The sequence below is a fragment of the Zingiber officinale genome, chromosome 2A (genome assembly GCF_018446385.1).
Source record: "Zingiber officinale cultivar Zhangliang chromosome 2A, Zo_v1.1, whole genome shotgun sequence".
NCBI classification, from domain to species: Eukaryota; Viridiplantae; Streptophyta; class Magnoliopsida; order Zingiberales; family Zingiberaceae; genus Zingiber; species Zingiber officinale.
Genome location: NC_055988.1, coordinates 83,668,796 through 83,696,754, shown reverse-complemented (window position 1 = coordinate 83,696,754; position 27,959 = coordinate 83,668,796). Strand labels below are relative to the sequence as shown.

The 27,959-nt window shown below is 37.1% G+C and overlaps 1 protein-coding gene across 1 annotated transcript in view; it reads left to right on the top strand.

Annotated features, from left to right (window-relative positions):
* The first annotated feature begins 3,952 nt into the window (after nucleotides 1-3,952).
* Nucleotides 3,953-27,959, top strand: part of LOC122041370 (protein virilizer homolog) — a 39,089-nt gene continuing 15,082 nt past the window's right edge. The window contains exons 1-25 of the mRNA XM_042601014.1: nucleotides 3,953-3,992; nucleotides 9,405-9,474; nucleotides 9,582-9,665; nucleotides 13,583-13,671; nucleotides 14,260-14,383; nucleotides 16,706-17,368; nucleotides 17,461-17,829; nucleotides 17,913-18,017; nucleotides 18,333-18,515; nucleotides 18,692-18,833; nucleotides 18,979-19,160; nucleotides 19,774-19,859; nucleotides 19,929-19,977; nucleotides 20,047-20,113; nucleotides 20,203-20,684; nucleotides 20,766-20,865; nucleotides 22,069-22,202; nucleotides 22,917-22,984; nucleotides 23,055-23,271; nucleotides 23,366-23,581; nucleotides 23,674-23,826; nucleotides 23,904-23,957; nucleotides 24,034-24,245; nucleotides 24,349-24,415; nucleotides 26,306-26,601. Of these exons, the coding sequence (XP_042456948.1) occupies nucleotides 9,466-9,474; nucleotides 9,582-9,665; nucleotides 13,583-13,671; nucleotides 14,260-14,383; nucleotides 16,706-17,368; nucleotides 17,461-17,829; nucleotides 17,913-18,017; nucleotides 18,333-18,515; nucleotides 18,692-18,833; nucleotides 18,979-19,160; nucleotides 19,774-19,859; nucleotides 19,929-19,977; nucleotides 20,047-20,113; nucleotides 20,203-20,684; nucleotides 20,766-20,865; nucleotides 22,069-22,202; nucleotides 22,917-22,984; nucleotides 23,055-23,271; nucleotides 23,366-23,581; nucleotides 23,674-23,826; nucleotides 23,904-23,957; nucleotides 24,034-24,245; nucleotides 24,349-24,415; nucleotides 26,306-26,601 (4,151 nt within the window). The 5' untranslated portion in view covers nucleotides 3,953-3,992; nucleotides 9,405-9,465. The remainder of the gene's footprint in view (nucleotides 3,993-9,404; nucleotides 9,475-9,581; nucleotides 9,666-13,582; nucleotides 13,672-14,259; nucleotides 14,384-16,705; nucleotides 17,369-17,460; nucleotides 17,830-17,912; nucleotides 18,018-18,332; nucleotides 18,516-18,691; nucleotides 18,834-18,978; nucleotides 19,161-19,773; nucleotides 19,860-19,928; nucleotides 19,978-20,046; nucleotides 20,114-20,202; nucleotides 20,685-20,765; nucleotides 20,866-22,068; nucleotides 22,203-22,916; nucleotides 22,985-23,054; nucleotides 23,272-23,365; nucleotides 23,582-23,673; nucleotides 23,827-23,903; nucleotides 23,958-24,033; nucleotides 24,246-24,348; nucleotides 24,416-26,305; nucleotides 26,602-27,959) is intronic.

Genomic DNA, 27,959 nt, shown 5'->3' with positions numbered 1-27,959 from the left:
AATTTTTTCATGATGATCAATATATAGTTTATTGTTTGAACCATTTGATTTGAAAATGTATCTAATTGCTTTCTTCAGATACTGCCAACTTCAGTATATTCAATGTTTGTCTAAGTTTTGTGATCTACTCCAACTCAATTATCTTGCTTGATGATGTACTCCTGGATAGGTTGCGATCAAGTCTGATTGAGTGATTTTCGCTTCTCTTGCTGATAAATCTTCTTAAGAAATTACAAGTACTTTGATTACCCTCAACATGCAGCAACAGACAATTCTTATTCTTAGAAAAAAAAATTAATTCCTCGGAAACCACTTTTATTTCATGGTATTCTTTGGTTCAGTTCGCCTCGATCCAGGTCTTCTGCTCCGGCTCCGCTTGCTTGAGTGATCTCGGTCATCCGGAATAGTGCTCACCCGAACCAAACTCCGGCCTTCTCCTCAAGTAGGCTTCTGTCCTGGCTTCTCGTCCCTCGAACATCGTGCATGTTCTTCTCGTCCACCGATGTACTCTTCCGCAGCTCTTTCGTCCTTCGGACGCACCGAGGCCGTCAGCTCCCTTCCCGTGCTGTCATTCTCGCTAGTTGCGTCTTCCGCTCGACTTCTTATGCTCTTAAGCTCCTGCACACTTAGACACATGGATCAAATAACAAACATGACATAACATAACTTGGTTGATCACATCAAAATAACCACGGGGTCCAACAATCTCCCCCTTTTTAATGTATCAACCCAAATTAAGTTAGTAAAACAAACAAGTAATAATTAAAGAAATTATTAAACTAGCATTTTACATGAGATCAATAAAAAAACGAATACTAAGTAAAAAAAATTAGAATTTAATTTACTCTCCCAAACAAAAAATACGACTCCCTAAACTTCTCGAACTTGTATCTATCTCTCCCCTTTTGATCACATCAAAAAAAATAGGTACAAATGGCAAGTTTTTCTTTTAAAAAGACATTTTCAAAACAATTATAGTTTTGATAAAACATTTTCAAAATAACTTCTAAGTAAAGATGTTTAACAAATTCTAAGTTATTTTTCATAATTATTCTAACTTAGGTAATTTTTAGACCACAAAAAGAATGTTAAAAAAAACTTTTTAAAATATTATTTAATTTGAATGTTTTATCAGTAAGTTAATTAAACATTCTATTTATATATTCGGCTTCCAAGCAGTGGAGAGGCACTAGGTCTTCTTGGTTATTAGAGTAACAACCACTTTCTTAGACAAAGCCTCATTAAGAAATTCACTGTTCAATTTTTTTTGCTGAAAGCACTAACTTAAAATATTTAATCTAGAAAATATTTTGGAACCCAGTATAGGTTCCCTCCTACTGGATTAATTAAAAACTTAGAGGGTACATATCCTTTAGGTATTTTCTAAGTTGACCATAATGTTTTCTAATATACCAATTTAATTTTCCATAAATTTTGAGTTTTGACTCCTAAAAACGGTTTGATTTTAAACATGCATATTCAGTTTTCAAATTTTCAATTTCTAATTTTAATTTCTCATTTTTTAAGTTAGAATTCTCTAATAGTATTTTTAAATTAGCAATTTCTTTTTTTGATTTACTAAGTCTTTAGTAAGCACTTTGATAAACCGAAAGTACTACTTGGGAGTTAAATTATGTACCTAACTTACCTCTATTTCTGATGCTCTCCCTTCATCGTAACTTTCTTCATCTGATGATCCTCCCCCTTCATCTATGTTCATCTCCGAGCTAATTTCTTCGAAAAGATGGTTGGTCATCTGTGCTAATCCCGAGAAGGCTTCGACTTCTGATTCCGAGGATGATGATTCATCTCACGTAGCCTCTTGACTTCAAGGCATTTAGAGTAGATGTCGATCTTTCTTTTCTTCGTTGTTCTTTCTTCATCTTCGCAACATCATTGAGCATGTCATTCTTCGTCGCAGTTATGTACCACGGCCACCCTTTGTTGTGTTGATGTTTGACCGCGATCTAAATTTATTAGTTTTAATAAACTTATTTAACTTTTACCAATAGCTCAACTTCGTTGATTGACGCTTCCGAGCCTGGATCGCCAATCCCGGCTTCTAGCGCAACATTGAGATTTAACTTCGCTTGACTTGACTCTGCAATTCGAGACTCGTGAAGTTCAAATGTAGAAAATAAATTTTCTAAAGTACTTACCTCAAAGTCTTTAGAGATATAGTATGCATCTACTAAGGACGCCCATTTTGGAGATCTTGGGAAGGCGTTGAGTGCGTACCGGGTCGAATCTCAGTTTGTTACCGATTCTTCGAGGTTATTTAGCTGAGTTATCAGCTATTTGATTCTCGCTTGGAGTTGCGCTACCTTCTGCCGTTGTTCATCCGGAGATTCGTCAACTGAGTCCGGAGGATGTCCCGCCTTGCTAACTTCGCTTCTGAGGCGCCTTCGTGGAGCTCCAGGAATTTTTCCCAAAGGTCTTTGGCAGACTCATTGTAAACTACCGAATCAGATAATAATTAAAAATAAGGTTTAATAAACAAATAATCTTATTAGAATTTCTAGGAATTTTTAGAAATTTTCTGAGATTTATTTGGAGCTCGTATGAATTTAATCAGAGAGGGCACATTAATGGATTTAAGAAAAGTCTGTTTGGAATATTCGAAGATGGGAATTGATTGAGGAATTGATCTAGGGTTTGATGGAATATCCTTAAGTTATAAATTTTCCCCGACCGAACCCTTCTCCTCAAAAAAAAACCCCTCGCGCGGCCAATTCTTCTGGCGCCGAATCCTCTTCCCCGAGCCCTCTCCCTCTCACGAACTCTTCTCCCCAAAACCCGTCGATCACAACCTCCGGCGAGTTCGCGTTCCCGTGCCCTAAGCCCGACGCTGCCGCCATCCCTCTCCCTCCCGTGACCTTGTTGTGCCACCCATCGCCGCCGCGCGCGATCAACAGCCGCGGCCGCCTCTCGTGCCGATTCCTTCCCCCGCCGAGCTCTCCCTCACGCGATCCAGACAGCCAGCGATCACAGCAACTGGCGTCTTCCTTCCCTCGCTCGAGCACCACCACAGTAGCCGCCGGCCTTCTCCCTTCACGCTATGCCCTAATGGATCCGGCAAGTTCATTTCTTTATGTTAGTGTGAGATCCATAGGGTAAGGGATGGATGTTTAGGAGGCATTGATATACTTGCGTATGTGATTACTTGGTCGAAGGATATGTGATTCGAGTTTTCTATGTTGTTCTGGTTTCACTCTGTGATTTCTCTCGAGTTCTCACAAGGGATATTGGGTCTTTGCGATTGGATTTATTCGTGATTGGTTTCTTCTAGTTAGTGTGAATACAGGACCAAGTCTTGATAGTTTCGGCTAGTTTTGATGATGGTTTGTTCCTTTCGGTTTCTTTCGAGAGTTGGGACAGATTGCTAGTGTTTTTGAGCTTGATCGAAGATGTTGTTGCTACTTTTTACTACTTCTGAAATGTTAGACTGATTTAGAAGGTGAATTTAATTTGATATTGTTCTGCTCCAATGATTTGCAATGGATTTTGGGTGAGGTTTTATGGGTTTTCTTATTGGTTGCTCCATGAAGCTTTCTTTTGTGTTCTCTTTAATCTTGTTGTGGGCTGATTGTTGTCAGAAGTAGAAATAGAAAATGGAGATGTGTGCTCTTTGTTATGGATTCCGAAATTTCTAGATAACTTTTGATTGGATAAGTTGTGACATTTTCCTCGTGTTGCTGAAATTTCGTAATAGATTTGGGTATGCTGATTTGAATTTGATTGGGTGATGGATTTGTTTTCCTTGCATTGCTGGAAATTTTGGGCCTGTTCTAGAAATGCTGAGTTGATTCTTAAGATAGAAAGTCTCTTTTGTGTTGCTGGGATTTCGAAAATAGGTTTTAGAAAGTTGGAATTTATGGTGGTTTAAGTTGGGTTTCGGTTTAGCTAGTGTCGTTTATGAAATTAGCTAAATTGTACATTACGCGATTTGCAGGATGTTGATTGAAGACGGTTGACACGATCTACATATAAAGGCGGGTACTTCTTGCTTTGTTTTCTTTTAGTACTTTGACCTTAGTGCATGAATTATTTTGGATAAGGATTGTTTACCTTGACTCCACTCTTACTTTTCTGTGCTTGATACTTCCACGAAATCTTTGAGAAATTCGTTTCTATATCCAAACAGTCTCTTCTTGTTGTCCATGATCCGTAGCAGATACTAGATACTATGTTTGTATGTTTGAACTGTTGCTTATTTATGTACGATATTGAGCATGCTGGCTTCATGTAGCATACATGTTTCTGCTTATATATATATGATGACTATTGCATTGTTTGCATCATGTCATTTCATGCATGCCGCATCCTCGCCCACTCGAGAGAGTGGTAGCTGGAGTTGATGTCGCTTGTCCTGTCGTGCCGCACTCGACCACTTGTGTGAGTGGTAGCTGGAGTACGAGCAGTAGGGACCCCATCACAGATGTAGTTAGTTTTTCAAAATGTTATTCATTTAAAACCATGTTTTTATAATGCACAAGAATTTACAACTTGTGAATGTATGCCAACTGACAAACTCTTGGAACACCAAAGCGAACATACAAATTGAGAGAACGAGATTTTAAATGTTAGGTATTTCCTTTATTTGGTTATTGAAATGCAGAAAACTAACAAACAGAGGATGTACGTTACCCTAGTAATATACAAGCACCAATTATCAAAACAAGAAAAAACTTATCTTAGTTGCAAATGAGAAGCCCATGACCCTCATACTTTGTATCGAACTTGCATGAGTATGGATTCACTCAATTTTCCACATAATATGAATTCATCAAGCTTGTAAGATGAGAAGCAATATTGTTAATGAACCCAACGATCAAAACCAACGTCTAACCCTATATAAGTCTATGCGGAGAAAAATAGACGAGAATAAATTCGCGACCCTCGTACTTAGTAGCGAACTTGTCTGAGTATGGCATTCACTCAAATTTTCCATAAAACACGAAGTCACCCAAGATTTCGTGACGATAAGCGAAATGGTTGATGAACCCAACAAGAAAAATTAAAACCTAACCTTCCTGGTAATCGTAAAGAAAACTAGATAAGTCTGAATCCAACGTTGACAGTGTGAGAAGGGAGTTGTGAAGGGACGTAATTAAAGATTATAAATGTTGGGGGAAGGGAAAAAAAGCAGGGTGGAGAGACAGGAGAAGCGGAGGAGGGAGAGAAGACGGGAGAATGGGAGACCCATACCTTATTAGTGCTTGGAGGTAGAAATCACTCGACGACAAGGGCTTCCGAAGGCTACTGGCAGCGTCGGAGGCGGTGGACGGCGACTAGGGCAAGCGGAGGCACAAGGTCGGGAAATCGAAGGGCGAAGGGGAGAGGGCGTGGCGCGGTGGTTCAGAAAGAATAAAATTGATTATTTCTTGGTAATTGCCTTTAAAGGCTTTTTCTTTAGAAATTTTAAGAAACGCCCTTTATTTTGATTAGCAAAAAATACTGATCCGGTGACGAGGAGGGGCCCGCTCAGTAGAGGGATCAATGGCACGGTGAAAGTCAAAGTCAAGATGGTCAACACCCCGATAATCATCTTCCGATCGGGCAACCCCCTTTCCCGACCGGGAGGAAGAATCGTCGAACCTACATGAAGCAGATGTTAGTATTGCTCGATCATGTACCGAGCTTCCGACGCTCAAACAGACAAGGTATGTGTCGAGCGGCAAGCCCACTCGGACTCATATCGGCAAAACAATGACGACTGAGCATACTACATTCACACACAGCTTCTCCGTTCTACATAGCAGAGGAGTTCAGATAGTGAGATGTTGGTCGAGCGGTCATTCTGCTCTGCCCGAGGACAAGATCGTCCGGGCGATCGATAGCTGGCCGAGTGGCCATTCCGCTAGGCCCGAGGACAAGATCGTCCGGACGACCAATAGCTGGTCGAGCGGCTCTTCCGCTCAACCTGTAACAGACAAAAGGAGGATCAGAGGATATCCTTCTGGGACCTATGCCGCCGACAGACGGCATGCTTGGCGATATGGTCAAGCTGAAGATCTTATGACGGAAGCTTCCATTGTCTTGTCAGAGATATGCTCGGGTCGTTAGGGTATGGTATTAGGGACACTTTTCTGGCACGTCTCTTCAGGATATGCTTTGAGAAGCGTGCATGTCTCGAGAACCGTGTACGCGCTCCCCGAAAGTCCTATATAAAGACCCTCCAAGATTCGACGGGAGGTATGCATAATCTCTACTGTAGCTACAGTTACTCTACCATTTTGCTTCCTCATTTTTTCTATATCGTCGGTGTTTGACTTGAGCGTCGGAGGGTTATCGCCGAAGAATCCCTTCCCGGCTCGGCACTGACGTTGCTGTGGTTGTAGGTTTCACTGACGAGAAGCCCACTAACGGTCAACAAGAGTATCACATCTACAACATTCATCGCCTCGACTCTAGGATATGATCAAATACCTTTAACCTCTTATCAAGTAGTATTTTGCTATCCTATATTTAAAAAATATCACTTAACCCCCTTACCAAAGTCAAATATGAAAAAATTTGTAACAAATAACAAATAGGACCTAATCTAACTTGATTGATCACACATCTAAACAACCACGGGGTTCCAACACTATCCGGTCGACCCATCGACCTAGCTAGGTTTCGTGCCAGCTATCCGGTCGGCCCGTCGACCTAGCTGGGCCTCGTACCAGATATCCGATCAGCCCGTCGACCTATATGGACTTCTCCTGCACACTTAGTCAAAGTGTTAGATTACAACAAACCTAACTTAACCTACTTTGTCATTTATCAAAATCTGAGTTTAACCGTTAGTGCTAACCGCACCAACAACATTGACATCAACCAAAAAATCCAAGCGAGTGATGAAGGCCACCATCACTAGATGCTTCTATATTTTTTTTTTCCATTTATGTATATTTTTCTCCCTGTGTACACCATTGATTCAATTAATTAATAATTAAAAAACCAACTCTAAAAAATATATGTAATTATATTCCACGCCAATGCAATATATTTTTTTCCTTTTAAAATTATCAAAAAAATATAAAAAAGATAGGTACATAATTATCTTTTACAAATTTTTTCATATTTGACTTTGGTAAGGGGGTTAAGTGATATTTTTTAAATATAGGATAGCAAAATACTACTTGATAAGAGGTTAAAGGTATTTGATCATATCCTAGAGTCAAGGCGATGAATGCTGTAGATGTGATACTCTTGTTGACCGTTAGTGGACTTCTCGTCAGTGAAACCTACAACCACAGCAACGTCAGTGCCGAGCCGGGAAGGGATTCTTCGGCGATGACCCTCCGACGCTCAAGTCAAACACCGACGATATAGAAAAAATGAGGAAGCAAAATGGTAGAGTAACTGTAGCTACAGTAGAGATTATGCATACCTCCCGTCGAATCTTGGAGGGTCTTTATATAGGACTTTCGGGGAGCGCGTACACGGTTCTCGAGACGTGCACGCTTCTCAAAGCATATCTTGAAGAGACGTGCCAGAAAAATGTCCCTAATACCATACCCTAACGACCCGAGCATATCTCTGACAAGACAATGGAAGCTTCCGTCATAAGATCTTCAGCTTGACCATATCGCCAAGCATGCCGTCTGTCGGCGGCATAGGTCCCAGAAGGATATCCTCTGATCCTCCTTTTGTCTGTTACAGGTTGAGCGGAAGAGCCGCTCGACCAGCTATTGGTCGTCCGGACGATCTTGTCCTCGGGCCTAGCGGAATGGCCACTCGGCCAGCTATCGATCGCCCGGACGATCTTGTCCTCGGGTAGAGCAGAATGACCGCTCGACCAACATCTCACTATCTGAACTCCTCTGCTATGTAGAACGGAGAAGCTGTGTGTGAATGTAGTATGCTCAGTCGTCATTGTTTTGCCGATATGAGTCCGAGTGGGCTTGCCGCTCGACACATACCTTGTCTGTTTGAGCGTCGGAAGCTCGGTACATGATCGAGCTATGCTAACATCTGCTTCATGTAGGTTCGACGATTCTTCCTCCCGGTCGGGAAAGGGGGTTGCCCGATCGGAAGATGATTATCGGGGTGTTGACCATCTTGACTTTGACTTTCACCATGCCATTGATCCCTCTACTGAGCGGGCCCCTCCTCGTCACCGGATCAGTATTTTTTGCTAATCAAAATAAAGGGCGTTTCTTAAAATTTCTAAAGAAAAAACCTTTAAAGGCAATTACCAAGAAATAATCAATTTTATTCTTTCTGAACCACCGCGCCACGCCCTCTCCCCTTCGCCCTTCGATTTCCCGACCTTGTGCCTCCGCTTGCCCTAGTCGCCGTCCACCGCCTCCGACGCTGCCAGTAGCCTTCGGAAGCCCTTGTCGTCGAGTGATTTCTACCTCCAAGCACTAATAAGGTATGGGTCTCCCATTCTCCCGTCTTCTCTCCCTCCTCCGCTTCTCCTGTCTCTCCACCCTGCTTTTTTTCCCTTCCCCCAACATTTATAATCTTTAATTACGTCCCTTCACAACTCCCTTCTCACACTGTCAACGTTGGATTCAGACTTATCTAGTTTTCTTTACGATTACCAGGAAGGTTAGGTTTTAATTTTTCTTGTTGGGTTCATCAACCATTTCGCTTATCGTCACGAAATCTTGGGTGACTTCGTGTTTTATGGAAAATTTGAGTGAATGCCATACTCAGACAAGTTCGCTACTAAGTACGAGGGTCGCGAATTTATTCTCGTCTATTTTTCTCCGCATAGACTTATATAGGGTTAGACGTTGGTTTTGATCGTTGGGTTCATTAACAATATTGCTTCTCATCTTACAAGCTTGATGAATTCATATTATGTGGAAAATTGAGTGAATCCATACTCATGCAAGTTCGATACAAAGTATGAGGGTCATGGGCTTCTCATTTGCAACTAAGATAAGTTTTTTCTTGTTTTGATAATTGGCGCTTGTATATTACTAGGGTAACGTACATCCTCTGTTTGTTAGTTTTCTGCATTTCAATAACCAAATAAAGGAAATACCTAACATTTAAAATCTCGTTCTCTCAATTTGTATGTTCGCTTTGGTGTTCCAAGAGTTTGTCAGTTGGCATACATTCACAAGTTGTAAATTCTTGTGCATTATAAAAACATGGTTTTAAATGAATAACATTTTGTTTGGTACTGGTATCATTAACTGATTTGTCTGTATCTTATGTTGCTGGCATAAACAAGTTTGATTTGCAATTATGCATACATGCGTTGTGAACAAAGTTTGGTTTTCTAGCATTAGGTGCAGAAAAAACAAATACTACTTAATCGTGAAAGATTAACATATAATGAAAGAATTTTTAAATTTGTGGAAGGACATTAGATTGACAATGGAACTTAGATAAGTCCGTAATTATGCTTTGAAAATACTGTAACCATACTTGACAATTTGGGTTTCTGGTTCATATAGATGCGGTGAATGGGTTTCATCAGCTTCCTTTCTTGGAACCTTTGGCAATAACATCGATCACATGAAAAAGGTCTTGATCTGCTCAAACTAAGTGGCATTTTTTAGGATCTGCAATTTGCTATGATGGATTGCAGGGGTCAATAGCTGACAGAATAGTTGATGATTTTCTTTTTCCAGGCACAAGATATGGGTCGTTCTGAACCATGCATCTTGTTTGCTCAATCATTCGTTCATTCTCAACTCGATGAATATGTTGATGAGGTTAGTGACTTGTTTTAGATCTGTTATACCATCTCACTTGTTTTTTTCATCTTGTTATGCCTTTCTGATTTCTAAACCATCATCTACTGTTCCTTTTACCTGCCTATGTTTTTTTTAACCTTTAATATTTGCATTCTTTTTGTACTGCCGGAATTTCATGATTTACATGATAATAATCTTGGTTGGATTGTTCCAGATTTTATATCAATGAATTATTTATTAAGGAGAAGTTGGACTTAAGTTTAGTCTATAACAGTTTTTTGTTGAAAATTATTTCATATTTTTTGAAAGTTTATTGATCATTGTTATACTTAAGTTTATGCATACATTTAAAAATGAATGAATTTTTAGACTGGCTCATTTTATATGATGATCTACTTTTCTAAAATAATTCTGAATTGTGGTGTAATTTGATACTATTTCTGCAAGTCATACCCTTCTGGATTTCCTTCTTATATTCTTTCCTCTAATTTCTACTGTTAATAAGCCATTAAACCCTGCATGCATTGCATCCATTTAATCGTTTGTTTGACATGTGATACTTGGCCATCAGTCACATTGCCAAATTGTCTACTTGGGCGTATTTGTTTTTCTTTTGCTGCCCATTTCCTTCTTGTTGACTGTTTTTATCTCATTGACTTCTGTGGCAAGATTGAAAAACAAAAGGACAATCAGTGTTGTAAATGGCGGTAGACGATGGTGGGTCTCGCCTATCACCTAGGCAGTGCCTAGACGGTATTGCCTAGGTGGTGTATAGCTTCTATTGTCGACCTTCCAGACATGAACTCAAATTGATTTTTTGGTCTCCTTAATCTTTTTTCTATTGCTTTTTCCCAAATCTTCATGGTATGACTCATTAGTTTAATACCCCTATAGTTTGCACAATTTTGCATGTCTCTCTTGTTCTTTTATAAGGGAACTAGAGTATTTATCCTCCATTAATCAGGTATTTTTTTTCGCTTTCAATATCATGTTAAATAATTTTGTAAGTCATTCAATATCTTGTTTTCTTAGGCACTACCATACCTCTATCGGAATATCATCTGGTCCAACGACTTTTCCATTGTGCATCCCATTTAAAGTTTGTTCTACTTCTGAACTTTGAATTCTACGATTAAAATTGGAATTTCTATGCTTATTTGACCTACTTAAAATACCTCTTCCATCGCTCTTTTATTTCTCCATTGTTTACTAATACCCTATTACATTCATCTTTAATACATTTTATTTGGATAAGATCTCTTATTTTCCTTTCTCTCACTTTAGCTATTCTATAAATGTTTCTTTACCCTTATTTTGTATCCAATTTTAATATAATCGTTCAAAAGTTTCATTCTTTGCTTCACTCACTACTTTCTTAGTTTATTTCTGGGCTATTGTATATTTTTTAAAGTTTTCCTCGTTCTTACAAATATATAATTTCTTAAAAGCTATTCATTTTTCCTTCATTTTCTCTTGAACTTACTCATTCCACCACCAAGATTCCTTAGTGGCGCATGTCCCTTTGACTTACCGAGTACACTTTTAGCTACTATTTTCAACTTTGATACCATCTTATCCCATGCTGTATTAGAGTCATTGTATATTTAACTTAATGCTTGTACTTCTATCTTCTCCTTAAATATATTTTGCTTCCCATCCTTTAACTTCCACCACTTAATTTCAGGAGTTGTATATATTTTCTCTCTATTAATATTATGTTTGAGACGTATATCCAATACTACTAACCTATGTTTGGTAGTTAAGCTTTCCCTAGGAATGACTTTGATCTTTACAAATTTTTTTATCATTCTTCTTAACTATAAGAAAGTCAATTTGTGATTTATTATTCTCACTTTTGAATGTAATTAAGTGTTCTTCCCTTTTCTTCAAAAATGCATTAGCTAATATATAAGGTTATATTCTATCGCAAAATCTAATATAGTTTTCTCATCATTTCTCGTTTTAAACCTATAACTCTCATGCACCCTCTCATATTCCTCATTTTTCATTTTGACATGCCCATTTAGATCCCCTCCTATTAAAATCATTTCATTTGATGGAATGTTTTGTAATACTTCATATAAGTCGTCCTAAAATTTTGATTTGATAGCTTCACAGAATCCTACTTGCAGTGCATATATGCTAATTATGTTCATAGTTTGTTTTGCCATTATTATCTTAAGGGCTATAATTCGATCCCCTTTTCTAACTATTTCTACAACTTCATCCTTTTATGAACTATCTATAACAATACCACTCCATTTCTTGCTTTACTCTTTCCAGTATACCATAACTTAAAACCCGAGTTCTCTATCATTTTTGTCTTCTCACCTTCCATTTTGCCTCTTGTACACACTCTTCTCTTAATCATCGTATCTAGTACCTCCGTTGATTTACCAGTGAGGGTTCCTATGTTCCATGTTCCAAATCTTAGATTATTAGTTTTCCTATCATATTTGTTCTTATTCAACCTATGGTGTGAGAACTCTTACCTATTTAACACTACATTCAAGTTTTCATGGAGATGTACGGTCCTTGTCGAGACATTACAATCGGACCCTGCAACGCGTTCCTTTCGGGGAACTACTTAGCATTAGCACAATAGTTTAATGGATTTATTTATTGAATATTTGCCATACCTAACGTAGCCCTCCTCCTTTAATGGGATATTTTTATTAGGCTTTAATTAAGTTTATTTAAATTATCCCATAGCTAAAAGTTGATTAAAATTATTAACCTAAGTTTAATTAAACAGTGTACTCTGTTTCGGCCGGGCAACGAGTTTGACGTGTCACCGGACCGTGTGTTGTCAGCGACGTGTCCAGGCCCATTGTTGGGCTCGGGCGACACGTTTGGGCTTGCACGACGCTTCCGTGCCCTTCGTTAAGCTTGCGCAAAACATACGGACTCCAAATGCGTCGCGATAGCGAAACGACAATATCAGTGGTGGTTCCGGGCCAGCAATGGCGGAAGCAGGTGAGTTACAATCTAAAGCATTGCCTTTGCTTGAGGCGGTGCGGTTGGTGCCCACCTCCCGCCTAGGCGGCCGCATTAGTCACCATTTAGAACACTGGACAATAAGAGAAAGAACCAGAGATGGGATATAGCAATTGATTTCTCTAGGTTGTGCTTTGTATTATTATTCATTCCAAGGATCTAGCTATCCATCCAAAAATGGTTTTAAAAAGTCAAAAACTACTTAAAATGAATATTGGCATGGTACGGATTTGTGTTGATATGTAGGACGACTTGTTTACCTTACAAAGAATAAATCCAATAATATCATGTTCACTTTATACAAAATATGAATTACGAAACAATACAACATTGTATCTAACACAAGTTACTTTCACTGATACTATGACTCTAAAAGGAGCATGGATTAAAGTTTCCTTTTGTGCTGGTTTTTATGATTGTGTTGTCTGCCAACGGGCATGTGAAATGGATCGAGTCACCAGATTGGCCACATTCCTTAGCAACCTTCCTTCCTCTTGGATATGACTACTTGCTTGAGGGATTTGTGGATTCAGCTTCATTACGACAGCTTCTTCTTCAGTGATGGAGATTTGTCGCGTTGACTTCTTTTTCCACAAGTAAGGGTGCAGGCAACTCTATGGGCTAGTGATCCACTCACTCCTACCTTCAAGTTCCTTCATTTTTTTTCTCAATCTTGCTGTGGCTCCATTAGATGTAATACCAGAGAAAACATAGGTTAAGATGGCATGACATGTTCAAATATGAAAAATTTCTATGGCTAGGCAAGTTGAATCAACCATAGTTGATTGCGTGAAATGCAGAGTATAACCAAATACAATCTTATTTAACATAATTAAAAATAGTTTAAAAGATCTTGATTTTACTAACAACATTTTCTTACATGACACTTGCTGGCAGGATAAGCTCCATGTTGCTGATTTTAAGTTCTTTCCATGCAGGTCATTTTTGCAGAACCTGTTGTCATTACTGCTTGTGAGTTTGTTGAGCAGAATGCATCCCCTTCTGCACCAAATGTATCTCTTATTGGGTAAAATTAACTAGTTCTTCTATACATACCAGTGAATATTACATTAAGACAAGTATTATGGTTCAATTGATTTCATCTGTGTGCCTTATTCTTGTAGATTCACTTAGATTTTTAAAATTGAATTTGTTCTAGATAGAAGAAAGTGGGAAAATAAAGATACTTGTAATAATTCAAGTTTTATGAATTGTTTTTATTTCAGCATGATTCTATCTGCAGTTAGAAATTGCTAAATTGCTAACAACTCCCAGTTTTTTCCTCTTCAGTTTGCACTTCAGATTTATTGTAGTATAATTCTAGCCATTGATCCAAAATGTGTGTTTGCAATTTTGATCAATCAAGTTGGACTGGATTTTTAGCCAAAGCTATCAGTGGCAAAAGCTTCCTGACGAAAATACACTCTTTGAACAAAATCAAAAATTTTCTCTGGATATTGGGTCTTGTGAATCAGTCTATCTCTTTGCAAACTGACCAATCTCATTTAAATTTCATGCCACCAATTTGTTAATCTTGCATAGGGTCACGTATTTTAATTTAGTTAAGCAAGTATGAAGCTCTACCATGTGAAATCTTTTGAAATTTCTCATGCAGGGCCACTTCACCCCCTTCCTTTGCACTAGAGATTTTTGTTCATTGTGAAGGTGAATCGAGATTTAGGCGCCTTTGCCAGCCTTTTCTTTATTCACACTCTTCATCCAATGTTTTGGAAGTTGAGGTATTTTATTATCTCTTCATCTAATTTCAAGTTTGTGCTATTGTTCCACTGAATCCTTGTGTCTGCAATATTTTTTTAACAAGGATGAATTGCTACTTTTAAATGCAATGACAAGCATATTAGTATGGAAAGAGCTTTTCTTTGGTTACCAGTTTGTATTTCTAAATTTATATTGATTGTTCATAATCATGTTTTGTAACAACTAGCTTCAATGTGATTTTAAAGTCTTGGATGGCTGTCTATATTCCATTTGGAAATTGCTAATAATTCCTTCAAAAATTTTAGCAAAGGATTGCGTCTACTTAGTTGATCATTATAAAAATGTTTTTTTTTTTCATTTTCATTTTCATGAGAATTATTCTTTGAAGTATATTGTACTTGGAATCAAAGAACTCATGCATAATTTTAGTATCTCCAGTTATGTTACAGTTGTGCTCTCATTCTCCTTGGTATTTCTCCAAACTATTTCAGTTAAAGAAATTTAAATTATTTGGCAAGAAAAATAGACATTACCAATTTACCATCAATGGAAAATGAAATCTCCTGTGACTGTTGCGTGGTAGAAGTTAAGTAGACTATGTCTCTTTTCCAACTATTCTTTCTTTTCAGAACCTTAATTAAGTAGGTTGCAATGACATGGCATGCCATTAATTATCCATGGATAAGGCTAGGTTTGTAAATGAGCTGAGGTTAGCTTAACTGTAATTAGGTTTGATTAGTTATTTAAACAATTTGAGCCAAGCATGATTATTGTACTGCTTCTTAGTAATCTTGTTTCATAGCCTGGTTACTATTGCTTCTTAGTTATCTAAACACATCTTTAATACCTTGCAAATATTTGGGGTTACTTGTTTATGCGATGTAAGAGATTGTAGATGACAGTTCTATGAGAAACAGAGAAGAAGTTATATTGCCTTTCTTGCTCCTTCCTCCCCTTTTTTCTTGTTTTAAAATTTTCAACCTATTCATAGCCCTTTTTAATACCTTGAAAAGAGATGGTTTGTTGATATATGACATTTTAGACGACAGTTCTAAGATGAAATAGAGAAAGATCATCTAGTGATCTGTTGTTAGTACAATGGTATGACTTATGAGATGATGTTCAAGTCTGAATAATGCCTGGTGTTACTTGATGGAGCATTTAATCGTCTCGATGGAAGATTTTCTTAAATAGAGGTTAGGGATGACTAGAAGATCAAGTATCATTTTGATCATTAGAGATACCATGAAAAGGAGATTGGGAGCAGATGGTTTGGCTGCTGCGAAGGAAGCTAGTCGCTGGAGAACTTTGGATTATGGTTGTTGAGGGTTGGTGAACTTATCACTTCTGTTCTAATTTTCTGGAAGTTGGTGAACAGTGGGCGGATTTTGCATGGAACAGGCTAACTTACGGAGGATATCAATTGTCCGAGTATGTATGGCTTGGTTTAAATTCTCTATTTCCACAGAAGACTGGCTTGATTCCCCTTCACAAGGATGGTTGGCAAGTATCTTTGTTGCCGTCTCTACTTATGCCTGGGCTCTTCATTTACCCATTCTGTACTCTTGACACATGATACTTTGATTGGGCAGTCAACATCCTTATTGATCACGTGTTGAAGTTTTATAAATAGTTGAGTCAGACACTTGAATCCACATCCATGTCGATGTCATGTCATATACTCATACTAGACTCTAGGTAACAACACTCTCAGGTAGTACTTTAACTATTCTGTAGTTAAGCCAATTGGCTTACGACTAACAAATTTTCTGAAAGATATCTTCTTGTTTGTTTTGACCTGTGTTTTATCTATACTGGTAACCTCTGACATGGGCACAAAAACTTCAGCCTGTGCTGGCATATGTTAGTAATTACCAGTCCGAGCATGGACCAGTAGACAGACCAACCAATTTTTGTGGTCCACAGTGGACATAAAACTGGTGCTTTGGTATGTTATGGTGCCAACACTACTTACAATTTACAACTGTGTTTTTTTTCTTTTAATTGTTTTGAATTTGTTATCGTACTCTCCGATGATAAAACACCGATATTTTAATAGCCTGATGGATCCTCGTGACCGTCATGGGATTGAAATATTTAAGCACTGCTTTTAATCTAGTCTTAGTATTGTTTTGAAAGCTATCTACTTAGGATCAAGCCAGTACATATCAATGCTGGTAGAAGTTTATTTTCATGTTTGTCCATTTTGCAATTTTGAAATATACTGCATATATTTGTTAGCTTTGTGATGGTGTGTGTGTGTATCTTGAAGTCATTGTTAAAAGTTCAATTTTTAATGTGATTATCCACTGTGCTTATTGTTGTTACACCTGATGATGCAGGCCATAGTTACAAATCATTTGGTTGTCAGGGGAAGTTACCGAAGTCTTACTCTTATTGTTTATGGAAATACTGCTGAAGATCTTGGACAATTTAATATTGGATTTGATATGGACAATTCACTTGCAAATGTTGTTTGTTCCCCATCAGAAGGAAAACTTGAAGATCTTCCACCAGCATTGCATTCAAACAAGTTGTTGTTTGTAGAGCCCACTGCGTCCTTAAAATTCATGAGTTTACCTTTTACTAAATTCAAAGTTTCTCCTCATTTGAAGCAGTTTTTGCTGTTAGCTGTCAAGCTTAGTGAAGTTCCTGATGTGGAAAATCAGCTTTCTGAGATTGTAGGTAATGTTGTATCAGCTGTCCTGTCCTGTGTTAGGAACATGAGTAGCACCAGCACCTTTTACTGGGACCAAAATATGGAATTAGGAATCACTGACTACAAGAGAGATTCAGAGAAATTAAATGATGCTGTTCCTCAGGCTAGTAAAGAACTTCTTGAGCTTGGTAGATTCAAGGGTGTATTTACAGACAATTGGTCACCAGATGATATAGCTGGTTCGGAGACAGCTGAAGCACTTATCTCTGATTTGCTAATTGGCATGTTTAACAAATTTGACACCTTTAAGAGCACTTTAAATGCTGAGTTGCAATTAGTCTCTCAGGTAAATCTTTTGCTTCATTGATATCTGAATTTTAAAAGTTCTTGTTGGAAAGAAAGTTTCTTTTTCACTGTTATTAGTGTTTTTATTTTCAGAACAAACAAATGATTCTACTATTGGGATTGGCTCTTCTCTTTTGCTGTTGGAGAAAGGGATGCTTTCATTTTGTAAATAGCGGTGGCATGGAAACAATTGTTCATTTATTAGACTGCAAGATGCAAAATTCTCCGGCCGTCGTATTAATGTTGCTAGGTGTTGTTGAATGTGCTACTCGGCATGGCATAGGATGCGAAGGATTTTTAGGCTGGTGGCCGCGTGGAAATGAGAGTTACCCAGATGGTAACAGCAATGGTTATTCAATTTTGCTAAGGCTATTGTTGGGGAAGCAACGGCATGATGTTGCTTCTCTTGCATCATATATATTGCACCGTTTGCGGGTCTATGAAGTTGCAGCCAGATATGAGGTTAGTATATAGCTTTTTTGGTGCTAGTTTCCCACTAACTGCCGTCCAAGAAACTATAATTGTTGTTTTTCTTGATGTTCCAGTCTGTAGTATTGTCTCTATTGGATAATCCATCTCGTGATCATGTGATGGTGGCTGAGGGGATTGAATTACTTGTCGCTGCCAGTTCTCATCTTAAGCAAATCGCGGTTTGTTTTTCTCTACTGATTAGATCTTTAGTATACACGAGCTGATCATATTTAGGACACCGGTGGCATGCTGCAGTACAAGCCAGGGCCATGCCATAGCAGAAGCTACAACCTACAAGCACTGTGATGGCATGGCCTTAGACCTGTATTGTATTTGAAACATTACATTGCTTGTTGTTATACTTGCATGAAACTATAAGTACTGTTCCAGTGACCAGTGTCTCAAATTTGATTTTGCTGACAAGTATTATTATGTTGTAGATTTAGCTACTTCAATTAAGCATTAGCTAATTGCTGATAATTATTATCACTCAGAAATTGATAAACCTATATGAGCCTATTGAAGATCCATCACCTGCCACCTTTGCACAAAAATTATCTATTTTGGGGCTACCAGAAGGCTTCTTGTCGTACAAAGCTACTATTGACGGCATAACAACTTCTAAATATACTTTTGCAAGATGGGATGTTGACTTGTGCTTGCTATCACTTCTTGAGGTATTTTTTTTTTGTGTAAACTTCAGAAGGCCATGGAAGTTAATGATATTTCTTGTTGTGTGTTTCTTTTTTGATTATTATCTGCTATCTTTGGAATGCTCATTTGAGTTTTAGAAAAGCAGATTATTAACAAATATTTACTGAGGCTTATGATTGCTTTTACATTACGGCAATAGGAAAGGGGTTTCTTCCCACTCTCAGCAGCCCTCTTATCATCTCCTGTTTTGCGCTCATCAAATGACAAGCAAGCAGATGTTTTTATGGAGATTACAACTTCAGTTGAATATGCTCTTCTTAATTTTCTCTTTCATCGTTCAGGTTCTCTCTTCTTATTCCTTTTTCATTTTGGTTTCATTTGTCACAGCAATGGTCATTATTAGCCGACCCCCAATAGGTGTTTATGGGGCTTATTTTAATATGGCATTGACCCTAATGTCGTTAATTTAACTTAATTGGTTTTCAGGTCTTTGCTTCTTACTTGCTCATCGTGAAGCAACTGAACTTTTGGTTCTTTCTCTTCAAGATGTTGAAGAGACAACAAAAAAAGAGTGCATGACTCTTAGACAGGCAGCAGTTTTTCTATCAAAGGGATTCATTTGTCATCCACAGGAAGTTGCCATGATCACTGAGCTTCATCTCAAAGTGGTTAGTATGGTTAACTAAACTGATTTTATTGACACAATCTCTAGTTTGGTACATGCATGCCCCATCAAAAATATTTCAGATGCAATATCTCAAGAAAAGTCAACAGTCTAATAGGCTTGAGAGAAACAGACTTTTATGAATTTTTCCTGAGTGATCAGGATACAGAGTCCTGGTTCCTTAATGTAATCCTATGTTTTTCTTCTTTGATAGTCATATCAAGGGTCAATCATGTCATAGTGGGTTCCCATCAAAGTTGGTTTACAATGGTTAATTCTTGTGTAAATTGGTCTTTATTTTTAACTCAAAATTTTATTTCTTAGGTGGTAACGGAATCATCTTTTTATTGTACTAAGGTATAATTTTTAAAATAACACTTTGAAACGTTATTTATGATTACAATGCTTTTTCATATGAGCTACTGGACATTATCCATGAATGAACTTTATTTTATGTAATCGGAACTTGACCAATTTTTTTTTGCTCCAAGTCTGTTTTCCCCCCTTGTTTCTACTTTTCTCAAAATGGATCTTCTACTGGGGATTAGCGATGATTACTGTTGGGGATCCTACTGTTTTTCCTCTGCTCTCATTGGCTGTTATTTTTATTTTTTTAGGGAATTGCTATTGATCTGTTGCTTGCAACAGATCCACATTCTGATGAACTTCTGTGGATTCTATGGGAGCTTTGTGCCATTTCCAGGTTCTACATCATAGACTAGTGCTTTGTGTATAAACTTTATATCTTTTTTGAATCAGAGTTAAAATACAGGTCTGACTCTGGTCGGCAAGCGTTGTTAGTTCTGTGTCACTTTCCTGAGGTATTTTATGATCATGTTGTTCTCAAAATGATCTTTTACCTTCTGATGGTAATCAGTTTGATGTTGCAGGTGGTATCAGTTTTGTTGGACACACTGCGATCATACACAGAATTAGAGCCAACTGTTAAAAGAAATGGTATTGATAGTACTTTTATGTTGATTTCTTCTAATTGCCTGCCTAGAAACTTTCTGGTTTTACTAAATCTATTATTTTACTGAATTCAGAAACTTCCCCTTTGAGTCTAGCCATCTTCCATTCAGCTGCAGAAATATTTGAAATCATCGTGACAGACTCTTCTGCATCATCCCTCAGTTCTTGGATTGGACATGCTGTGGAACTTCATAAGGCTTTACACTTTTCTTCTCATGGGACCAACAGAAAAGATGCACCCACAAGGTTGCTAGAGTGGATAGATGCTGGTGTTGTTTATCATAAAAATGGGGCTATTGGCCTTCTACGATATGCTGCTGTTTTGGCTTCTGGTGGAGATGCTCATCTTAGTTCGTCTAGTATACTAGTATCTGACACAATTGATGTCGAAAATGTTATTGGTGACTTGACAAACAACTCAGATGCTCAGATTGTTGATAATCTTCTTGGGAAACTTGTCTCGGATAAGTACTTTGATGGAGTTACCCTGTGTAATAGTTCTATAGTTCAACTGACAACAACTTTTCGAATACTGGCATTTATATCAGATGATCCAGTATGTTCTTTCCCCAGCATTACCATATCCTCTTTTCCGGATATGATTTTTTATTTCATCTGATTATTTTCTTTTCTGAAGGTTGTAGCAGCTTCTCTTTTTGAAGAAGGAGCAGTGACTCTTGTATATGTGGTGCTAGTCAATTGCAAATCAATGGTTGAACGATTGTCAAATAGTTATGGTGAGGTCTTTAATGTTTTTATAATATTGGACTCCTTTGTTGTTAGCGCAGTTTCCTCCATTCTAATTATCCAAAGGAAAGGTCCACCAATTCTTTGAATGAATAGTTTATCTTTTGGTGCGTCTTTTTTGCTCTTGACAACCCAATTTTTGCTTAAGCAAGTGGTGCTTTGGTTAAGCATAATGGGCTTGTCTATTGCAAATGGATAACATTTAACTAAGTTGCTTTGGCATAAAGGCCACCTATAGTGCATGAGATTCATTTTGTTATTAATAGGTCATCATGCTAGTGATTTGTTTGCTTAGCAAAGAGCACGGTTTAAAAAACCACTGTGTTGGTCAATATGGGTGGAACATTTGTGCCATTGATCAACCAGAACACAGAAGTGATTGAGTCATTGGAATTTTGCATTATAGTCTTTGCATGATTCTGCTTGTCTAGAACACACTGAAGTGGCCTTCTCCCATTGATGAAGTGAACTTCCTCCAATGATGAAGTGCCAAAGAATCAAGGCGGGCAGCTTCTTCCTCTTGTGACAATGACATGAGTCTTCTTTTGATTTGAGGTGGTTTTCTTCTTCCTCCAGCAATGGAGCAACAGACGCTTAAGCTTTGGTGATGTTGGTTGAGATATTTTCTCCAGCAGTGAAATGATCAGCATTGTAGATCTGTACCATGGTTTGCCATTGTTTGACCCTAGACTATATTTGTCCAGTCAATGATTTAAACTGATGGTATCTTGATGTAAATCGTTGATTAATATATATGTTTCATTCATTTCATATTGTCGATTAAACAAGATATACATTGAAGAACCTCTTCCAGGAAGCTTTTATATTTTCTGTTGAGTTACAAATAGGGTATGGAGCCATGAGGTTCTAAAAGATTCTCAGCTTTGTTTTGGTTCTATACAAAACTGGATGTTTTTGGATTTATTAGGAACTATTAAATGAATCATAGCTTCCTATTTGACCTGGTAAACTCAACAGCAGAACATTTTGAAATTAGTACTGGGCATAAACTTTGCAAGAAAGTGAAACAAGGTTCACTAGGTAGTTTAACAAAAATTTTTTCATGATGATCAATATATAGTTTATTGTTTGAACCATTTGATTTGAAAATGTATCTAATTGCTTTCTTCAGATACTGCCAACTTCAGTATATTCAATGTTTGTCTAAGTTTTGTGATCTACTCCAACTTCAGATTATCTTGTCGATGATGGCGCAGAATACAATACAACCACTGATATACTCCTGGATAGAAGTCATGATCAGAGTCTCATTGATCTGATGATTCCTTCGCTTCTCTTGCTGATAAATCTTCTTAAGAAATTACAAGTAAGTACTTTGATTACCCTCAACATGCAGCAACAGACAATTCTTATTCTTAGAAAAAAAATTAATTCCTCGGGAAACCACTTTTATTTCATGGTATTCTTTTTGGATTGTTTTTGTTCATCTCAAACTAATTCTTCTTGTTGATTTTGCATCCTTAATGTAGATGCTTGTTATACCTACACACATTCCTTTGCCCACTACTTTTTTTTACATCTCAAACCACTTTATGATGTAGGTGCTTGTTTGATTTTGTTCATCTTTTTGCTTGTTGATTATGCACACTTAATTGAAGGCGTGTCTACATAAATTTGTTATGACTTAGGTGGTTCTCATAATATTTTCTTTGCATACTTTTTATTTACTGGTTTATTTATTTTATCTGCTAAGCAGCTAGTTTTTAGTGGGCATATCCTCATAAGAACTATTTCTTGTCTCTTTACAAGTCTTGACTTTTATTCATTGTTATCATAGTTATCATCAAGCTATTTATGTTATGATAATACTAACAAGATGATATTGCTATTTTTTGCTGATTTATGATTCATGTTTCTATGCCACAATATGATGTATGACTGGTTTCTGTGTCGGTTTAAATTAAACATATTCAATAAGAATCCTTCTGTCGATGAGAATTTACAGCATTTCCCTTGGCTGCATACTTTCAAAATTTTTTATAGAAAATTATCTTTTCTTACATGACATTTCTCATTTTAGGACGCTAAAGACCAATATCGCAACAAAAAATTAATGAATGCCCTTTTGCAGTTACACCGAGAAGTAAGGTAAAGTATTCTTTTTTCCTTAGAATGATCACTTGCTCTGCACATCTAAAGATGAACTTTTATTTTGCAGTCTGAAATTAGCAGCATGTGCCGCAGATTTGTCATTCCCCTATCCAAGCTCCACTGTTGGTTTTAGTGCTGTTTGTCATCTGCTTACATCGTCACTTGCATGCTGGCCAGTCTTTGGTTGGACACCTGGCCTTTTTCACTGCATTCTCGAGAGTGTTCAGGCAACTTCATCACTTGCTTTGGGTCCAAAAGATGCTTGCAGTATCTTTTGCCTTCTGGTTTGCATCTTTTAATGACTTATAATTCTTCATTTAACGTTCAAAAGATTTTAATGTCTTGATATTACCATTTGTGTTTCATTTCCATGTGAAGGGTGATCTATTTCCAGATGAAGACATCTGGTTGTGGAAAAATGAAATGCCTCCGCTAAGCGCACTTCGAACCTTGAGTATTGGGACATTATTAGGCCCTCAAGCAGAAAAAGACATCAACTGGCATTTGCATCCGGAACACACATCAGTTTTACTCATTCGGTTGACACCCCAACTTGACAGAGTTGGCCAAATTGTGTTGCATTTTGCATTTTCTGTATGTATTGACTTCAGATGCTGCAGATTTTTGAATTTCTCTTATACTTTAAATTGGTTCACATCACATAGCTTAATTGCTGCTTTCTGTAGGCTCTACTTGTTATACAAGATATGCTCCGGGTTTTCATTATTCGCATTGCTTGCCAAAAAGAAGAATGTGCAGTTGTCCTGCTGCGCCCAATATTTTCTTGGCTGGATTCTCATATTGATGAAACCTCCTCATCAGAAATGGATACTTTTAAGGTTATGTAACAATATCATTATAATTTACTTTCTAAAGAGAACTTAAACATATCATCATAATTTTATTTATTTTTCAGGTGTATCAGTTACTGCATTTCATTTCTAGTTTGTTGGAACATCCCCACGCCAAGGTGACTTAGGTTATATTTCACTGTGCTTTTTTTTTTCAACCAGAAAGTACTGATTCAGTTAGTTTGTCTTTTCCAGTTGTTATTACTTAAGATGCAGGCATTAAGAATAATGGGAAAAGTTCTTCTAAGATGCTGTAATATATTTAAAACGGAGGGAAAGCTATCTCTTGATAGTAGAGTTCCCTCTAAAAACATTTCTATGCTTACTTGGAGCTTTCCTGTATTAAAGTCTCTGTCATTGGTGTTCACTTCACAATCCCCTGTAAAACAAAGTCCATCACTAGAGAGGTCAGTAAATTATTATATTTGGTTTCTCCCTTTTTTCCTATTCTGATATCATGTCATATATTCATCTTGTGAGTATATATAATAGTATTCTTTGAATTTATAGGGAAGTAGATAGCATCATCAATGAAGAAAGTTTCTTTATTGTACATCAAATCCTTGTACTATTACAGGTAAGTTTGAAATTTTGTTCTTAATTTTGTTACAAACTGTTGGGAGTGTTTTTTATGGTAGTGTTAACCTCATCAATTTTTATTTTGCAAGATCACTTGACTCATTCCACACTTACCCTGCATTCATTTATGCCATTTTCTTATGTAAGATTGCTATTGCATTGACCATCATACAAACCGTGGTTCGAATCTTGTATTGTATCGGGAGTCAGTCAAAATGTACTCTTCCAATAAATTAGCAAAATTACCACTTGTATTGATATCATGTATGCTAGCATTATATATGCCTTGGTATGCATCAAGATGGATATAAAGAATATTTGCTATTTTTTTAAGCTTAACACAGTTGATTATCTAATTGTTGTAGCTTCATTTTACAAGTAACAAGTGGAAGATTAGAGTAAACTTTGTATAAATTCATCTCAATGCCTTGAAGTAAAATGAGTAAAGTCAATTTTGATTCAATTACTAATTGATATATCATATACTCTTATTAATACTAGAAAATTTAAGTGAAGAATTTATTGGAGTAAATCCATTTGAATATGTCGTAGTAAGCTTTAACAAAATTAAATCTAATCCATTTGAAGGGGAGCCTTGGCGCAACGGTAAAGTTGTTGCCATGTGACTAAAAGGTCACGCGTTCGAATCCTGGAAACAGTCTTTTGCAAAAAGTAGGGTAAGACCGCGTACAATGGATCCTTCCCCAGGATCCCGCACTGCGGGAGCTTCGTGCACCGGGCTGCCTTTTTATAATTTCAATAGTCTTGTTATGCTTCAGCATATCTGAAGTGTGCAGAGTGTTAGAACAACATGGTGCTATGGTGTTGAAATCGTACTATCCACTTGAGGATTAGTGCTTAGGTAACTTCTCTTCTTCTTCATCTCTTTCTCTCTTCACCTTCAATTTCCCACATGCACCATATGTTGGCACTTTAGAACGAATGAACGATACCAAAATAGTTTCATTTTGATGGATCACTGCAACTGTGTCGCCCACCAAGTTTAAAACTTGATACAAGCAACTTCAATTATTCTCAATTATTTGTGGACTAGTTGGTACTCTTGAACAACTATCAACTATTCATAAAGTATTTAAATATGAAAGTTAAACTATGAGATTTGATTCCTAACTTTCTAAGATCATGAAAAGTAAGCTAAGGACCTTGCAGTTTTATGCTTGGTTTGAGTAAATATGAGAGTTTTAAGCTAGGTGTTAATTTCTGATGGGGGTGCTGTTATAGCTGTCTTGCAGTCTGCCTGCTGGACCAAATCTCTTTCTATGTGTAACTTTTTACCAAATTAGTTAACAAAATCTGATGCAGGATTAATTACTCTTGAAGATCATCTTTATGAGCAAGCTGACTCCAAGTTATAGTTTTAAAGCTTAACCTTACTCTAAGTGCCTACCAAAGCATCTTCTAACATCCTGTATTTGTTTCTAGAATTGCAAGAGGTAGCCTGTCAAAGCGCTATGATCATGGGTTGTATGGTTTCACTCGAGTGAAACAAGACATGCGATTGAAATAATTATAGAAATAATTAGAGGCAACTGTAATAGTTAATACAAAACTGAAACTACTTGTACACAAGCCGATGCATTCTGGTCAATTTGATTGAGCAGGCCTGCTTGGGCAAACTTCTTGATTGTTTTGACCTTGTGAAGGGAAACTGTTTTCCTTAATGTGCACCAAACATAGGTAAAATATTTTTCAACAGATTCTAGTAACTCATCTAAATAATATAACTAATGATGTGTTTGCCATATCAGATTGCCATTATCAAGTTTTTTGTAGCTCAACTTGTATCCTTTTATAGTTTTATTGGATTTCAATGGAAATGTTTTAATTTCTTTAAGAACAATGACCATCTAACCTTTTGCATTACCAGGTTTTACCTGTAGGAAGGGAGTTGCTATCATGTCTTCTCACTTTTATGGCAATAGTTTCATGCTGTCAGGGAAGAAGTGCTCTTGCGTCTGTAGTTTTTGATAAACAAAAACGTGATGAGGGGACTAGTGATGGAAATATGTATGTTGCGAACGATTGGAGATCTTCTCCTTTCCTTTCTTGCTTGATAAAACTTGCCCAGTCATTAGATGCCAAGGAGGGTTCTGAGGCTGTTGTGGTTGATATACTTTGTTCATTGTCTCTGTCTGCATTACATCTAACCGCACAAGATGACAAGTAAGTTTGTTCTTGCCACAGTGTGAATTTCTTTGTTTTATGATGTTTTTTTTCCTATCCATGTATGCCATTGGTTTAAAGTGACCGCTAATTTAACAATTTTTTACTCAATTTCATTCATTTTCACTCTCAATTTGAGCAAATTTTATTAGATATCCTTGAATTTATAATGTAATTTAAGTAATTTATACTTTATAGTTATTCTCTTTGTATCTCTAGTTTTTTCTTAAACTTCTAAATCTTTCTTTTCTTTGTGAGACGTCATTCCTGAGAAAAAAATCAGATTGACCATTGCCATTAGCCTGATACTCAAATCAAACTATCCATATCGGTGTTGACCAATTCTGCCAATTAGGACTAGGCCTTCTGTTGCAATACTAAGCAATTCTATACAAGGTTTAAAATATCTGCTGTAGAAACAATATAGCCTTCGTGTCATGCTGATGGCTCTAAATAAGAGGAAAGAAGTAAGAAGACTTTGAGGATGGGGATGAGCTGTATTTTTTTTTGAATCTAGGTATCTCGCTCTTCGAACTGACTAATCCTGGAGGTTATCAGAAAGTTTTCCATCGGCTACCAAGGTAAATTGGGAAGCGCTCGCAGATGCCTATCCAAGCGGCCACATTCTTAGTGTTGTCATCCCATTGGAAGAAAATCCCGGTGCGCCGCAATTGGGTTTCGACCTTTATATGTTGGGTTAATCCATGCTTCTGTTTGAAATCAATGGAAGTAGAAAATAATTATGAAGAAATCTGTATATTTCTCATTGAAAGATGATACAAATATATATACAACTCTATGATTTCTACCTTAGGAAAAAATCCCTATAATTAAGCCAAATAATTATATCATACCTAATTTGAAAGATTATGATTTTATTCCTTATTTTACGTAATCCTTATCATTTTTTTCTGATATTATTTTGATTCCTTATTTTCCATGATCTCTTTCCAACACTCCTCAAATTGGTGAATCGATATTGATCATTCACAACTTCGACACATTTTCTTCCGACATTTTCTTTAGTAATGGTTTAGTAAGAAGGTCAACATCTTATGATTTTGAAGGTACATAGTAAAGATGGATCTTCCCATGTTCAATCTCATATTTTATAAAGTTTCTGTCGATATGAACATGCTTAGTCCGATCATGTTGAATAGGATTGTGAACCACTGCATTAATTGATTTACCATCACTATACAACTTCATGTGGTCTTCAAATTGAACATATTGGTTTGACTATAGTCGTTCAATCCAAATTAATTCACACATCCCTTGTGCGATGAGTCAATATTCTGCTTCTACACTACTTGAAACAACTGTTTGTTTCTTGCTCCGCCATGTAACAACATTCTCCC